General features: G+C 45.6%; 1 protein-coding gene across 1 annotated transcript in view; it reads right to left on the minus strand.

Annotated features, from left to right (window-relative positions):
- Window positions 1-204: 204 nt before the first annotated feature.
- The window catches only part of arhgap22b (Rho GTPase activating protein 22b), a 45641-nt gene continuing 28626 nt past the window's right edge, over window positions 205-17219 (minus strand). Inside the window, exons 4-10 of the mRNA XM_085360461.1 lie at window positions 14600-14728; window positions 7410-7617; window positions 7177-7309; window positions 7026-7099; window positions 6815-6936; window positions 5676-6687; window positions 205-427 (exon numbers count right to left, since the gene is read on the minus strand). Coding sequence (XP_085216587.1) covers window positions 205-427; window positions 5676-6687; window positions 6815-6936; window positions 7026-7099; window positions 7177-7309; window positions 7410-7617; window positions 14600-14728 — 1901 coding nt within the window. The remainder of the gene's footprint in view (window positions 428-5675; window positions 6688-6814; window positions 6937-7025; window positions 7100-7176; window positions 7310-7409; window positions 7618-14599; window positions 14729-17219) is intronic.

Below are 17219 nucleotides of genomic sequence, written 5' to 3' on the forward strand. Positions count from 1 at the left end.
AAAATCAAGACCACTTGCTGTTTAGTAGAGATGATCCTCAGAAAGAAAACAGTCAAAGTTTATTTCCTTCAGAATTTTCTATCTGATCTCTACGCATGTGCACAAGTAGGTTTTCTTTATTTTCTATTTTCAGTCTTATTTTGAGTTAGGACTCATACCACAAAATGCCCCACCCCCACCCCAAGACAGATGAGAGGCCGTGTATCAAAGGTCACTAGTCCTTGCACCAAGGGCCAGATCGCCCAGCGTGGCAAAAAAATCCTCCATTTCCTTTTCCAAGAGGCGGTTGCGATTCTCCGCATCCTCCCGTGCCCGCTCAGAGTTTCTGAGTTTTATCTCCAGCATGCGCTGCTTCTTCCTCTCCTGCTCCATCTCCTGTTCCAAACGCTCCATCTGGGCACACAGAGCAGCACTAGACTCTTCCAATCTGTGTGGAAGCACAATACACACAGAAAAGGTCACGGACATTTGCCTTTTTTCTGTTTGGCTGAACCACCCAGTAAAGCACATTTCAAACAACTTCCTACCTTCCCAACTTTTTGTCTGACCCGTGTGCCCAGATTAATACTAATGTGATATTCTTGGCATTGGAGGAAATAAAACAAATCTGCCCTGCAAGAACCGCTGTTAGCTATCTCTCTCTCTACATATATATATGTCTTACTTGCATAATATAATCTCTATCAGTTTTCTGCAAACATTTCCAACACTATCTGGAGCTGAGCTACCAAAACTGGCACACAGGTATAGCTTATAGTTCTTATCTATAGCAGATAATAACATCATCACGTTGCCTAGCCAACACCTACCAAGGGCTATAATGACCCATTTGCAGCATTTATGCACCTCTAATGCCTTATAAGAGCGTTGTATAACTTTAATTTTGCAACGGTAAAATTTCCTTTATATCCAGCTTTAATTATATATAATATATTATGATGTCATCATGTTGCCATGCAACCACCTAACAACAGACTAAAATTATAGACCAAACAATGTGTCCAAATTCATGGGCTGCATCCTCCTGAGGACGCATTTGTAGACCGATTACATCACAGCGACGCGCCGAAGGCTGTCCAAATTCGTAGACTCCTCCGAATGCAGCCGACAAATGCGTCCTCCTTTTCCCCAAATTTGAAGGATGGGTCGGGTGTGTCCTTCGTGGCCCACCATATCCCAGAATTCATAGCGCGGCCCAGCCAAACTCCAGTTTCCGGCAATGGCGGCCGCTACTAAGTTTTAAAATTACTCTTATTAATCTTTCTGGGTCACAAAATAAACTTTTAACATATTTTCAGACAAGAATGTGGGTGTGTAAACTTCAAATATCTGCTCGGTTTATCAAGATATCACATATTTCCAAAAGTGCTTCAATGTTTTCGGAGACGTCTGTTATCCACCAGCTCGATAGCTAGCCAAGAGCTGGCTATCTAGGGTCACTAGAGCCGCAGAGAATGGCACAACTCCCGGCACATCATTTTCAGATCACCGCGGGCTTTCGCTACTCAGGTTAAACGTAATATATAAGTCACTTAGACAACCTAAAATGTTATTGTTTGGCTTTTTTCAGTGTTTTATTTGTTGTAAAGTTATTAGATTAGATAAAATAAAACTTTATTAATCCTCCGGGTGGGTTCCTCCTTGGTTTTCAAACAGCTGAATAAACGTCAAACAGAAAACGGATTAAACAGAAGTGTGAGATTTACGCCAGTGTCCTGTTATATTTTAGATAGCAAGGAGCAGACGGCCAAGTTTATTAAACTCCACCGAGACAGCGGTAACGCTAATCAGAAGGCTAGACCGTCCAATTTCACAGTCGTTTACTTCCGGCTTACCCAACCTGAGGACCCGGCCCACGTAGACCGCGAAGGCCGGGTCCTCAGGAGGATGCAGCCCATGAATTTGGACACGCTAATAATGACGCATGGGCACAGGTATATAAATATGCTGCTTCCAGCCCAATGATTTAACATTTTGTTTGTTGCTTAAAGCACCTCTGTGTCATGGTCCTGGGTCATGTGACCCAGTATTCTGAGTTTTGTTATTTTTTTCAGTCTAGTTTCATTTCAGTTTATCTAGTTACATTCTGTCATGCCTAGGTTACAGTTTTAATTCATGATTTATCAAGCTCCCCATTTTTAAGAAGAATAAGGACCCACTTAAATGTGAGTCATATCGCCCAGTAAGTTTACTTGGATGTGATTATAAAATACTGACCAAGGTACTGGCAGCTAGAATTGAGCTTGTCATAAGTAAGATAATACATCCTGATCAGACAGGGTTTGTTGCAGGTAGACAACTCTCCAGCAATCTCCGCCGTCTGTTCAATGTAGTATATACTGCTGAAGATAACATTATGCCAGAGATTGTGATATCCTTAGATGCCCACAAAGCCTTTGATCGAATAGAGTATTACTATCTATTTACGGCCCTCGAAAGATTCGGCTTTGGTCCAACATTTTGCTCATGGATTAAAATAATTTATTCGAGCCCCCAGGCTATGGTGAGAACGAATAATATCATATCTGAACCCTTCTCTCTATTCCGGGGAACAAGACAGGGGTGCCCTTTGTCACCCCTGCTCTTTGATGTGGCAATTGAACCCCTTGCGATGATGCTGAGACAGGCTGCTGAATTGGTAGGGATACAAAGGGGGACACAAAACCATAGGCTGTCCTTATATGCTGACGATCTCCTCCTTTTTCTGTCAAACCCTGCCACTAGTATCCCGGTGGCCCTTGGTATTATCAAAGATTTTGGGAGGGTGTCGGGCTATAAAATTAATTTAGACAAAAGTGTTCTTTTCCCCATTAATAAACAGGCGAGGAAACTTTCTTTCCGGGCCTATCCCTTTGCAATACATAAGGATAGATTCGCATATTTAGGTGTTAATGTAACTAGTAAGTATAAAGATTTACTGGACTATAACTTTAAAGTTGCACTGGACAAAGCGAAATTAGATATGGAAAGGTGGGCGTCGCTCCCCTTATCATTAGCAGGGAAGGTAAATTCTGTTAAAATGATTATACTGCCGCGGCTCCTCTATTTATTTCAGACGATACCGATTTTCATTCCTAAATCATTTTTTAAGGAATTGAACAAATGTACGTCTGCCTTTATTTGGAAAAAAACTATCCCCAGGATAAGACGGGAGTTTCTTGAGAGACAGAAAGAAGAGGGAGGTCTGGCTCTGCCGAACTATATGCACTACTATTTTGCTGCTAATATACATAAGTTGTTATTTTGGGTCAAAGAGTTGGATGAGGATGAAACCCCAATATGGGTTCATATGGAAAGGTATGTCTCTAGTCCAGTGTCCCTGCGCTCCCTGGTCTGCGCTCCTCTACCCTTGAGCAAACATCTTTACACAAACAACCCGGTGGTATCTCATTCTCTGAAAATTTGGACTCAATTCAGATCACATTTTAAAAACAGAACCGCCCTCCTGTCTGCTCCCATCTATGGAAATCACTTGTTTCCCCCAGCCCTCGGGGGAACAGCCTTTAGGGAATGGCATAGAGCTGGGGTGGAATGTGTCAAACATCTTTTTAAAAATGGTACTTTTATGTCTGCTGCTCAACTGGAAAAGGACTATGGAATTTCCTCCAAGACTAATTACTTTAGATATTTCCAGGTTCGGGACTTTGTGAAAAAGTCATTCAGCCCCTCCCTCGAGCTTCCACAAAGCGGATGGACAGACGAGTTGATGGACACAGATCCGACTACTAAGGGGACAATCTCCACGCTATATACACATATTCAGAATGTGGCTTCCCCCTCCCTGGACAATGTAAGACGGAAATGGGAGGAAGAATTGGGGCTGGACATTTCAGAGGTTGACTGGGGGGGGGGGGGCTGTAGATCTAGTACACTCTGCTTCTATATGTGTGAGACACGGATTGATACAGTTCAAGGTGTTGCACAGACTGCATTTGTCAAGGGAGAAACTGGCAAGAATGTACCAGGGGGCCAATCCGACCTGCCCCAGATGTAAACAGGTACCAGCCAACTTATGCCACATGTTCTGGTCTTGTTCCAGGCTGAAAGACTTTTGGGCTAACATCTTTAGAACATTCTCATTCATTTCTAATAAGGATATGGAACCAATGCCTCTGACAGCCATCTTTGGTGTGGCACCGAGGGAAACTCAACTAACAGCCTCTCAGAGGAAGGCAATAGCATTCGCCTCATTGCTGGCTAGGAGATTGATTCTACTTAACTGGATAAAGGCAACACCGCCATCCCATAAACGCTGGGTGGAGGAGGTGATGGCACACCTCAAATTAGAACATCTCAGATTTACTATACAGGGCAACACCAAGAAATTCTTTAAGGTCTGGCAGCCTTTCATTTCCTATTTTGAAGATGAGTTTCCTTCCACTCCATAACTGGCAACTCCCCCCCCCCCCCCCCCTTTTTTTTTTCCCCTTTTCTTTTCTTCCTCTGTCTGGGTATAGTTTTGTCTTACACTGTGCGGTAGGACTTGAGTTCGAGCTTTTCTGTATGAATGATATGCTTTCTGAAAACTCAATAAAAACACTTTGATTATTATTATCAAGCTCCCCATTTGTCTCATCCCTGTGTGAAGTTTTTTGTGTTAAGTCTTCGTGTGCTTATCTGTCATGTGTCATGTCCAAGTTTTCTTTGTTTGTCAAGTTCGAGTCATGTCTGGGTCTCGCTATGTTTCTCGTTTTATTTTGAAGGATCCTTGTGTTTTTTGTTTATTGTATTTAGCTTCGCGTCCCCTGTCCTGTCATTATGTTAATTGTTGTCAGCTGTTTTCCCCGTGTGATTCCGCTTCCCCTGATCATTCCTTATGTGTACTTAATCCGTGTGTTTCTGCTCAGTCGGTGTCAGATCGTCTGTTATCCTCACCTCATCTTTTCATAGTTTCCGTTATTGTCTCACTGTTTCATAGCCTGCCTAGTTACTCTGTGTTCATAGTTTTTTCATAGTTCTTTCACAGAGTGTCATAGTCTTTTTAGTTTACACAGTGTTCTTAGTCTCCTTAGTTTTCCCAGTTTCAGTGTTCTCTAATGTTTTTGTCATGCCATCAGCCACAATAAAGGCTCGCTTTATTTTTGGAAACCTAGTTCTGTCTCCACTGTGTCTGCATCTGGGTCTACCTCTTCTTCACACCGGTGCACCCCGCCGTGACACTCTATGTCTTAAAAAACATGCCATTTATTTCCATGACAGGTTTTAGTTGCAAAAAGGGAAAGGTTTTTGAAAATACCAGTTCATTTTCAGTGTTACAGATAACAACATTTTAAGTGTTAACACACTTAAATTGGTGTGTTACAAACTGAGCATAGGTGTGCTTTAACCATGCCATTTGGGTTTAGTATAAAAAATGGTAATTGGAATTATGGTAAATATACAATCTTTTGTTTTGGGAACTTTTTCCATCTCAGGATGTATTTCATATTTATTTATTCAGTCTTTATTCACTGTCTTCCTGACGTGTTCCCCCAACTGTAAAGAACAGCAATACGAAAGTGCCCTTTAAAGGGCTCACAGCAGGTTGTAATTGAAGTACTTCCATTGGTTCTGTGCTAATGAAATAAAAGCCTGACATCCAAAACCATAAAGTTCATTCAAATGTCTTTCTATTTACCATATAAAAGACCGACACTACTATTATAAGTTTGAAAGATCCTGCATCAGAGACTTACTTTTGGATCCTGGCCTCATATGTAGTCTTCTGTTTTCTCAGCTCGTCTTTCAGTCCCTCTACCAGGCTGCTCAGTGTTAGTTTTTCCCCATCTCCATCTTCGGACATGATAATGGACGGCACCCCGGCTGCCGTGGCCACGTTTCCATTTTCACTGCAGGCTGCGCTGCTGCTGCACAGCTCCATGGCCTCACAATTGTCCTGCTCGGAGCTCGCGTCTGTCGTCATCCCTCCATCCCTTTCTTTGTTAATCTCTCTGTGGCTTTCTCCATCTTCCACCACACCTCCACAGTTCTGGTGCACCGGGGGCTCGCTTGCTGAGTCCGGGACAGATATTTCACAGGAGGACGTGGACCACGGTGTGCTGGATACACTTGGAACGCTCCCCATGCTAGAGGAGGAGGTCACGTTGTCATACGTGGACAGCCTCTGGGACGAGCCGGTGGAGTCACGGTCACGGGTGGACCGTTCCCCTGAAGATGTGCGCCGGTGTCCCCTCAAGGAGGACAAACCGTTCATAAGCCAGTTGCCCCCGCTTCCACCTCCTCCACCACCAGAAGACAGACTGGTTGTATCTGCTGCGGAGCCACTGCTGCTGGTTTGCTTAGCTTGCGGCTGGGAACGAGGCGCTGAAGAGCTTTTGAAGGAATATTTCCAGGAAGGCATGGTCTTGGCTTGTTTACTCGGACTGATTACCGTCTCACCCTTTCCCGATGAAGACCCAAGTTTTGGTCCAGGGTTTGGGTTAGGGGTCTGAGTGGGACTGACGGCTGCGCACAGCTTGGCGTCCAGGGATGAGGCACTGCTGTGCAGATCTTGGTCTGGGTTGGAGACGGGGCAACTCTGAAGGTCCTCTTCAGAGATCCAGGCTCCCAGGCTGCGGTGTTGGAGATGATGCCCTTGGATGGGGATCTCAGTTTGGGGTAGAGCTGGCCCCTCCTGTTCCCTCCCTGAGTACAAACGGTTGTGTTCCCTGATGAGGACTGTCATCAGGTGCTGGACAAGAGAAGTTCCTAGACAATACAAATCACATTCAGCCGGTGTCGGTATAACTTTTTTAGTTTTATTCTAAACTATCATTTTTAATAAATAAATTACAGAAAAACAGAACCTTATTTGATTGTCATTAATTTTCTGTACCTTCCATGATAGTGACTGGGTCCTCCATCTTCGGTCTAAGGATGTTAGGTCCAAATACTGTGGCAAGGTTCTGGACACTCATCTTGTTCTCATTACAGTGGGACTGGACCTCATCAAGGAATCTAAGGAGAGATATAGTGAAAAACTAGAGTAAAAAACTGATTAGGCTACAAAAGCCTAAGTTCTCAACCTAACGGGTGAAGTCACTCACTTGCATATGTACTTGAGGAGGTTGTAGTTCGGTAGAGGTAGAGTGCTAACTTGCTTTCCAAGCTCCTGGACTCCCTGATATGAGACAAATCATCCTTATTCTACTCACAGTACCACTCAAAGTCCTCACACCAAAGGTAAACAGCACATACCTCCTCCTCATCTTTGGCCAAAAGCTGCGCACAGGTTAGAAAGTCTTCATATTTGGAGAAGGGGATAACTGGTTCAGGCAGCTCTCGCAGGTACAACTTCAGCAAGGATGCCACTGTGTGGACGTCTGTGTTACTGCAAGTCAGAAAGAAAGATGATTCAGTAGAATTCAAATCAGTGATGATCATAAAAGTCTTTGGCAAAGTGAATTTTCCCATTTCATCCTCTCACCCACCTGTCAAACAGGGGCTTGTCCCCACAGTCGAAGGCCTCCTGCAGCTCCCTGACCAGGTTGGCCTGTCCTGGCATTCGAAAGAGACCTTCCTCATCCAGACCCCTCTCTCTGATAAAGTCCACACACTGCTCAACCAGCAGGGGTGCAAGGCGGGGGCCAAACTTCTTCTCGTACTGCACTGTGTCCTCTAGATGCTGGCCAAATATCCCTGTTGACAGATGGAAGAAACATAACATGTCAGGGCTTTCTGAAGGCACGAGGCCGTAGTTGGTTTTTGGATTGTGGAGCAAGTGATGAAAATATGTACATTTATTCTGTGGGAAAATTGAATATGACAGGATGTTTCTGGAACAGCATTTTTTGGTTATTTGTAGCCTTCATATGATTACAAAGATAATTAATAAATAAATAAAAAGTGACAGTTAACATGAACAGAGGAAAAAAATGCCCAGAATAAATATGCAATTTTATGCCAGGTTATTACCTGTTGTTTGGCTGCAGCAGTCACAGCTGGATGTTAGCTTGCAGTAATGGTAGTAATTGAAAGAACAGGAGCTGCACAGTTGCAGAAAGCGTTTGTCATACCTCCCCAGCCCACATTTCACCATGTTCATCCATTCCTGTTCAGGCATTTGACTCTTGTAGCTGGTAATTAATCTTTCATTTATCCCACAGACTTCAGCAGAAACAAGCCAAGTTGAGGAAAATGACAGAGAAGCTTGGAAAGAGCAGCTGAGGAAGCAGAGACATGTTGCATGGGATCTGCTGTGACTGCAGTGCTGCTGTTAAGGAGGGGTCTATGATTTGGCACAGATCTATTCTGGACACAGAGGCAGCAGACTGGCACATTTTGCCTGTGAACTGGAGAGGGAGGCTGGAAATACCACCCAGCCGGTCAGGGGATTCACTCTGAACATACACAGCAAAATCTCCAGTGTTAATTTAACACTGGAGATTTTGCTGTGTAGGTGTCAGTGTATTGACTTTCACTGTGCATTTAGTATGAATGTTGAGGGGAAAGTGAAAATTCTAGTGATATAGGCTAATGATAAGCTAAGCTAATGCGCAAAAATATATTATTATATATTCATTCTATTGTTTCTTTTTCACAATTTTTTTTCTATCTCGTTTTAAAACTTTTCCTTTGGAAAGATAAACCCCCGCGTATCAGCTTAAAAACGCTTCAAAGAACCAAGGATAAAGTCCCCTTCTGGCCACATGTGCCTCAATTTTATTCCACAACTTAGACATCCACATTACTCACACTCTCATAACACATACATATAGGGCCTTGAGGGTGGGCACGTTAACGGCGTCCAGTGGATGGTCTGTGTATTCAACCCCACCTCTGGCGCCGGTGCCCACCTCTCAATTTTAAATCCATGTAGACATTGAGGGTTCTCGGGAGGGGCCGTGCTAACGCCTGCTGCTCTCTGGCAGCAGCACCATGCTCTCCCGTGTTTTAAATGCACCTTAGAACAACACGCAGCAACACTACACATGAGCGAGAGGAGGGAGGTTTGGAGTCTTCACACACCCCTGTTCTCTGCTGGCCATTGGGGCGGGGGGGCTGGAAGGAGGTGTTGGCCGTCCCTGCTGCTGCGGAGCCTGGGGTGGTCTGCTTGCCTCCACCCCGGGGGAAAGGGTAACATCTCCTGGGTCTAGGTGCCGTTTCCCCCTCCAGGGGCGAGGGTACCTGGACCCGGGGTATAGAGTTTGTTTGGGGAGTGTGATTGTGTGTACAGTGTCCATGTATGTCTATCCCTACGTTGGGTTAGTGCTGAGTATTTGTATATGTGTGCATGAGGGTGGGAATGCATGTTTGTGTCCGTGTCTATATGTCAGGTCGGGTCTTACACTCCACCTCTCTGGGAACTCCCAGGCCCTCCAAGGCCTATCTCCCCTCACCACACTCCCTGCCGTTAACTGATGCCCTCAGGGGTCGGTGCGTTGGTGGTTCTTGGTGACCGGGGCTGGGCGCTCAGGTATGTACCGGCTCACTCCCGGTGACTACTTGGCGGGGCCTGGTGCCTGTTGCTCGGTCAGACCTCTTCTGGGGCAAAGGGGGCCCTCGGGCCTCCGGCCTCTCGGCCTGCGGCTCAGTTCACTCTGGCACAGCTGGCTGCCGGCAGCTGGCGCCACTGCAGCCCCCTCTGGCTTCTGCTCCGTGGCTACTGGGTGACCCCTCATCTGGGGCTCTCCTCAGCTTTTCCCAGGAGGGTGGCACGGATGCCCCTCCGGTGGTCCTCCTTGGGCTCTCGCACTCTGGGGCCTCTGGATGTCTGGGGCCTGGATCTCCTCCATGCCTGCTTCATGCCCTGGGGGACGGGGCTATGGCTCTCTACATCCTCTAGCAGACTATTACATGTGGAAACCTGGAAACCATTTGAATACAAGCGCGCTGATCCACACAGGTGTGCACACAGGTGTTCACTGTTCATAGACATAAACTACACCTCTATTGGCTGCCATCTCCAAGCATATTGTGCACTGTCTGTCCTTTTTGCTACACAACAAAATTCAATATTTAGTATTTACTGCTGTTTACACTTAGCTAGATTAATGCGATGCTGTTGTGTTTAGTATGTTGCTCTGTTTTTTTTGCTTGTTTTCTCTTCTTTTTCTCTCAACAGGTGATCCAGGAGATTTTTTTTTCTTCTTTCTCTTTTTAAGTGCCCTTTTTCCACTGTCCCTCTCCCCTTCTGTTTTTCTTTTCCTTCATCTTTCTTTCTCCCTTTCCTATCCCTCAGTCATGTCTGTCCTGTTTGTAACAACTGAAAATAAAATAAAATAAATAATAACAACAAAGGTCGATCAAATGGACCAATACGGCAAGGCCATGATGATCCATTTGCAAAGTAAATCCATTGGGTATCCTTGTTGGTCTGCAGACAACAAATCTGACGGCTAAAGAACCAAATGGGACAGGCAAAAAAAAAAAAAAAAAAAAAAACTTTTTAAAGGTGCTTTAGTTTTTTTTCCTTTCGAAGACCTACACAAAAGCTAGCATTTTTTGCCATCTTTTCAACGGTCAAAAATCTAGAAAAAAACATGCTAGCTTTTTGTCCTAGCAGCACAAAAAGCTAGCATTTCAGAAAAGTTAACAAAAAGCTGGACAAAAATGCTGTTAGAATTTTATCAGTTGCTAGCACAAAATGCTAGTGTTTTAATAAAAAGCTAGCATAGACAAAAAACTAGCACATATTTATTACAAGATTAAAATGAATTATTATTTTTCCAATCTTTTGGGGGGTATTAAAAAAGTTCAGATAGTGAGAAATGCTGTCATTGTCCAAAACGATAAACATGTGACTGGAAAGATGACCCAGGACTCTTTACTCTCATTTCTTCATGCACCAAGTATAAAATCTATCTATCCATTTTCTTCTATTATCCAAATTGAGGGGGTGGCTAACACAGACACAAATACGTTACACTCACATTCACACTTAATGGTAATTTGGGACCTTTCAATTACTAACTGGATGCCTTTGGATTGTAGAAGTAAGCTGGAGAGAACCCACACAGACGCAGGGAGAACATGAAAACTACACACAGAAAGACCCCAGCAAGCCAGTGGATTCAAGCCCACATTTAAAACTTCTTGTTTTGTGAGAGCAGTGCTAACCTCCGTGCATAGCATTGTGGTATTGCAACTTTTTCTTAATTAATTAGGCCTATGCTAGCTATTTATAAACGTCTGTTATTTGTGTTTCTTGTGTGGACATTTAAGCTAGTCATGCTTGTCATAGATCTTCCCTTATTTTTCCATCAGCCAAGCTTACAGAACTTCTTTTTTTGGGTGTTTTTATTTTCTAAAATTGAGGGAATAAACAAAGATAAATGACTAATTTTCATAAAGAATAGGTCTGCTAGTTGCCAGCAGCTCTTAAACATGCTTTACTAAAGACAAGGATTAAAATTAGATTAATGATATCATACAGTATATTATTTATGTGTTATTCTACATTTATCCCCCTGTTAATATAGAGCTGCTTTGTAACCCAACACCTTCCTGCTCAGCTGCTCCTTATGCCCCACATCATAACCAGACAGGCCTGGTTATATTTCTGGCCTTAGACATCCCGAGCAGACAGGGTGAGAATTACCTGCAGGCTAAAGAAATGAGACAGAGTTGGGGTTGGAGATAGTTTGCATAGCTCAGCTCAAGTGTGTTACCTAAACATTAAAGACAGAGCAGAGATGTGGACTGCAGTCTTTTCTATTCTAGCAGAAAGAGCAAGTTTCATATATTTTGGGCGATGTGTTGAGCTTATAAGGCAGAGAGGAAATCTCCTGCACTGGAAGGCATGCCTTGAATTATTGCTGGCAAAGAAATATGAATAATATATCTTGCTTTCTTTTACACAAAGATGATGAACAAAAGCAGTGTTAGCTGGGCGTCGGGGGGTTCCCCGGAGGCATTTTCCTTGGGGGGCTCAACCCGGGGTAGCGGTCATGTCCGGTTAGGGGCTCTGTTGGCTCTCAGGTGACTGTTTCCTCGCGGCTGCGTGCAGCGGGACTAGGGGAGGGTCTGTGCTGACGGACGTGGGTTACTGACCTGGTAGCCTGGCTGCCCCTGGGTGGGTCCGGGATGGGCGTGAGGTTCTGGGGGCGCTCCGTCTCTGGGCTGGGGCCCGGGCCGGGCCTCGGGGGCTTGGGTCCTGGTTGGTGTGTTGCCGGGGTTGTGGGCGGGTGGGTGCATGGGGGCCCAGCCCTGGAGCAGGGTGCCGCCGGTGCATCGAGCCACCTGGGGGGCTCTTCAACTGGTGGGGAAGATTGTCACATCTTGCAGGAGCTTTCCTCTCCTCAGGGGCTCTCTCTACAGGAGGGGGAGATACAGGAGAGGTGGAGGAAGATCTCAGCCTGGGTGTTTATTGTCTTATGTAGTCTGGAAGAAGAGTGGATGGTGGGGTGGGTGCAGTTTTCTCTGTGGTGGGATTGGGTGGACTGTCCTGGGCTCTGTGGGGCCGGGAGGCGCTGCTGCGCTGGGCCCCGGTCTGGATGGACCTGGGCCCCCTTTCCCTGGTGGGTCGCGGAGTATGGGGGTGCCTACTGGGGTCAGCGGGGGAGCTGGCCCCAGGGAGGGGTCACTTGCCCCTCCCTTCCTTCCCTCCCCATCTCCAGCTGACTCCCTCTTCCCGCTCCACCACAACCACCCACACATGCAGGACCTTGGAGTAGGGGTATGTCACCAGGGTGCAGAGGAGGCCACCCCCCCGTCCCCTTCTGGCTGCCTCTGCCTCAATTTTATCCCACAATTTAGACATTCACATTACTCACACTCTCATTACACATACATATAGGATCTTGGGGGTGGGCACGATACACGGAATCCAAAGTACCATCAGGGTGTACACCCCACCCCTGGCGTCGTTGCCCACCTCTCAATGTTAAATACACGTAGACATTGAGGGCCAGCAGGAGGGACCATGCGCTTACCTGCTGCTCTCTGGCAGGTAGCTCCATGCCCTCCTGGGTTTTAAATGCACCTTAGAACACACATGCATCAACACTACAATGAGCGGGTGGAGGGAGGTTCGGAGTCTTCTCTCACCCCCATTCTCTGCGACCTGCTGGAGCGGGGGGGCTAGGAGGAGGAGTTGGCCGTCCGACTGCGGTCTGGAGTGTGGGGCCTCCCTGCTGCTGCGGAGTCGGGGCGGTCTGCCTCCCCCCACCGCAGGGAAAAGGGTAACACCACCTGGGTCTGGGTGCAGTTCCCCCTCCAGGGGCGGGGGCACCTAGACCCGGTTTGTAGAGTACGCTTGGGGAGTGTGATCGTGTGTACAGCGTCTCTTTATGTCGGTCTCCACGTTGGTTGAGTGTGGAGTAAGTGTATATGAGAGCATGAGGGTGGGAATGGATGTTTGTATATGTGTGTGCCTGTATGTCTGTGTCTATATGTCAGGTTGGGTGTCAGGCGCCACTTCTCTGGGGACATCTTAGGCCCTCCAAGGTATGGAGGCCTATCTCCCCCTACCACCACTTCCCCTGCCAGTGGCGGACTCCCTCAGACATCGGTGCGTTGGTGGTTCTTTGTGTCCGGGGATGGGCGTCCAGGTACACACCGGCTCACTCCTTGGCGGCCGCTTATCGGGGCCTGGAGCCTGGGGCTTGCTCGGGCCACTTCGGAGGTGGGGTGCCCCCGGCCTCTCGGCCTGGGGCTCGGTCACTCAGGCACGGCTGGCTGCCGGCGGAGCTCACGGGCGCGTCACTGTAACTCCCCCTGGCTTCTGCTCCGCGGCTTCTGAGTGAGCCCTCATCTGGGACTCTCCTCAGCTCTTTCTGGGACAGTGGCGCGGCTGCCCCTCTGTTGGTCTTCCTTGGTCTCTTGTATTCTGGGGGCCTCTGGATGTCTGGAGTTTTGATCTCCTCCATACCTGCTTCATGCCCTGGAGGATGGGGCTGTGGCCCCCCCACACCCTCTAGCAGATCATTACATGAAGGAACCTTTTAAAAAACAAAAAACAAACGCGTCCATGCTCACAGGTGTACACACGGGTGATCACACCCACAAACTACACCCTTTTTGGCTCCTACCTCAAAGCACACTGTGTTCTGTTGATCTTATGTGCTGCACAATAATGTTTAACATTTAGTATTTACTGTCATATTCCCATATATCATTGTGATGTTGTTTATTCTATTACTCTTGTTCTCTTCTGCTTGTTTTCTTTTTTCTTTCTCAGCAGGTGACCCAGGTGATTGATATATGCATTTTTTTTCTTTTTTTCTTCTTTTTTTTCTTTTTCTGCTCATTCTGTTGGTTTTTGGTTTTTGCCCTTCTCCCCCGTCCCTCTTCTCAGCTGTTTCTCTTTCCCTCTTTCTTTCTCCCCTTCTTTCCCCCAGTCAAGTCTGTCCCATATTCAGTAAGTGAAAATAAAATAAACAATAAAAGGTGAATCAAATGGACCATTATGGCAAGGCTGGGATGGTCAATTTGGTAAAGTAAATCCGTTGGGCATCTTTCTTTGCCTTTAGACAACAATTCTGATGGCAAAAGAGCCAAACGGGACAGGCCAAAAAAAACAAAAAAAAAAACAAAAAAAAAACAAAACAAAAAAAACAAGCAGTGTTAGCTTGGCTTTTATGTTTGTATATTTTCCTTAGAGAAATATGGATTTTTAGTTGCTACTGATTGGTGGCCTAATATGTTTTTTTCGTGTTTCAGTTCAAAGGTTTGGCTTTACCTCCTCCAAATGGTGCCCAGATGACCCGCCGTATGGCCTTGACCCAGTCGTCCATATCGCTCTGGGAGTTTGCCATGAGCAGGAAGGATTCATGGCTGATGGGTGCCCGATCCTTCTCTCCTGTTCCGCCTGCGGGGACACACAAGGAAGAAGCGTATGAGTGAGTACAACAGAGATGAAATAGGGCTTAATCGTGGAATCAAACTTGTGCTCTGCAGTGTGATGCTACTAGATGGGTTTTATTTTTGGTTATTTGTTTGTTTTTTTGTCTTCATAGGGAACTGCCTCATAAATTTACCTTGAAATAAATGTCAAACTGCTCAGGACTTTCTCTGAAGTATCCTAGCAGTTGAATACAAGATAATAAATTGTTGAGAAGATGAACTCTAACAGAAAAAACATTTAAAACAAACCATTACTGTTAAGAATTAACAAGTAACTATTACAGATATCATAAACATGTAACATGATAAATAATAAGCCAAAAACCTCACAGATCTGATAAAGGGGAAATGATTATTTGGATTAAGTTGGAATTGTGATAGCAGCAGATTTCGCAGAGAGCATTGTTTACTAGTTACACATATATAATTTGAATTTGATCTTCTTTACCTTAAGGTGAAGAGGTTTTGAACTCTTATTAGGTCTCTATGTTATGCATGTTTGATACCAAAATAATAAATTTAAACTGAAAACAAGTCCAAAACATACATTTGCACTGGACTTGAGTGGGCTAAATGCTGGGGTAAACGTTTTGGTTTGGTAAGGTGGATTCAATTCAATTCAATTCGCCTCAAGGCACTTTATATTGTAAGGTAGACCCTACAATAACACATACAGGGAAAAACCCTGTAAAAAAAACTTTGGCGAAAGTGGGAAGGAAAAACTCCCTTTTAACAGGAAGAAACCTCCGGCAGAACCAGGCTCAGGGAGGAGCGGGGCCATCTGCTGCAACTGGTTGGGGAGAGAGAAGGAAGACAGGATAAAAGACATGCTGTGGACAAGAGCCAGAGATTGATAACAAGTGTGATTCAGTGTAGAGAGGTCTGTTAACACATAGTGGGTAATAAATGTAACTGAGGCAGAAATACTCATAGGATGCATCATCGGAATCCCCCAGCAACCTACACCTATTGCAGCATAACTAACGGTGTGTTCACACCGAACGCGATAGAGGCAGGCAGAGCGTCAGGCTTACATGTAAAGTCAATGGAAAGGCGCGCTGACCCGCGATTGCGGCTCCCGCGAAAATTCGGAAGCAGATTTGCGTCGCGAAAACGCCTGAAACGCGCGTGAGTGTAGCGCATTTCAGGCGTTTGACTCGCGAAAAAAACCACGCGCGTGAGTTTATGTGTTGCATTTTGTGCATACACGCGTTTCGCGTCCCCCGCTCGAGTTGGAAAAATCTGAACTCCAGCGTCAAATCGCGCCGCGACAACCAATCAGGAGCCTGGTGACGTGGCTGTTACCTAGTTCAAAGAGGCAGATCCAGCCAAAGCCCTTTATTCTTCAATAGAAGGAAGGCTAATCAATGCCGTAGCAAACAACCCGGAGCCGTACGACACCAGCTGCTTTCTGGACCGAGACAGGAATATAAAGGACCGAGCTTGGAGGAAGATATGTAAAGAGATCGGGCAACCTGGTAAGTTCATTCATTTCTCTTAAGTTTTCTCTAAAGTTTTCACTGACCCGGGGAAGCCGCACAAAAGCTAGCAAGCCACCGCTATTTTCCCACTGACGTACAAATACCGTTCTGCTTTTAGGCATGTTGTCATTTAAGAATATATTTTATTGTTTATTAATAAACAGCACACAGTGGTCCCGCTGTTCATCTGTCACTGCCTCTTTTTTCTTAATTTTCATTTTCTTTTTTTTGCACCGGACAGCATTGCATTCTGCAGCCTGATTGACAAATCTCCTGCGCTTGCCAAATTTATCATGTTTGGTTTTGATAACCATCACGTCCAATAGAAAAAACAGCACAAAAACACCCATAACTATGAGCCTCATTCGGAAATAGACACCTGCACCGCGAGGGAAAAAGGCGCACGAAAGTGGCGGGCAGATGAAGACAAAACACGGCATAATAATACTTTTACGTTTTGCAATCTACAAAGGTTTGCACTTTGAGAATCAATTGTGAGAACTGTGACCAATGTTCATGTGTGTGGGGAAAACAGTGTATAAAGTGCGTGGCTAGGGGCTAGTTATTCTGAGAACCCCTGCTGCAATAAATGAGGGACCACTGTCTACTCTATGATTATTATATTCAACCTGTTAACATTTAATACTGTATTGATAGAACCAACTGATTCTGAAGCAGAGCATCCCCTGTTGCTTCTCCTGGCTCCCCAGTCCCTGAGCTCCTGCTGCTGCACCCACAGATATGTACAGCAAGCACTGATACCTTTTTAGTCGGTGGGATTGCCTGTGATCACCTTTACTAAAGATCTACAACCAATCTGATTATATCCTGTTTTTGGTTTGTTTGTTTTTTTCAATGTTGAAATTAAAATCTAGTAGCAGCCTTCTCATTTCTTTGTGTTTTGTGCTGTTTTACAGGCCCACAGGGGAGGACGGCTCCGAGGCAGATGAGGGACGGGTCCCAGGACGGTCCATC

This window comes from Diplotaxodon limnothrissa, linkage group LG8, assembly GCF_057381915.1.
Source record: "Diplotaxodon limnothrissa isolate DT_005_m linkage group LG8, D_limnothrissa_male_GT1.1, whole genome shotgun sequence".
NCBI lineage: Eukaryota > Metazoa > Chordata > Actinopteri > Cichliformes > Cichlidae > Diplotaxodon > Diplotaxodon limnothrissa.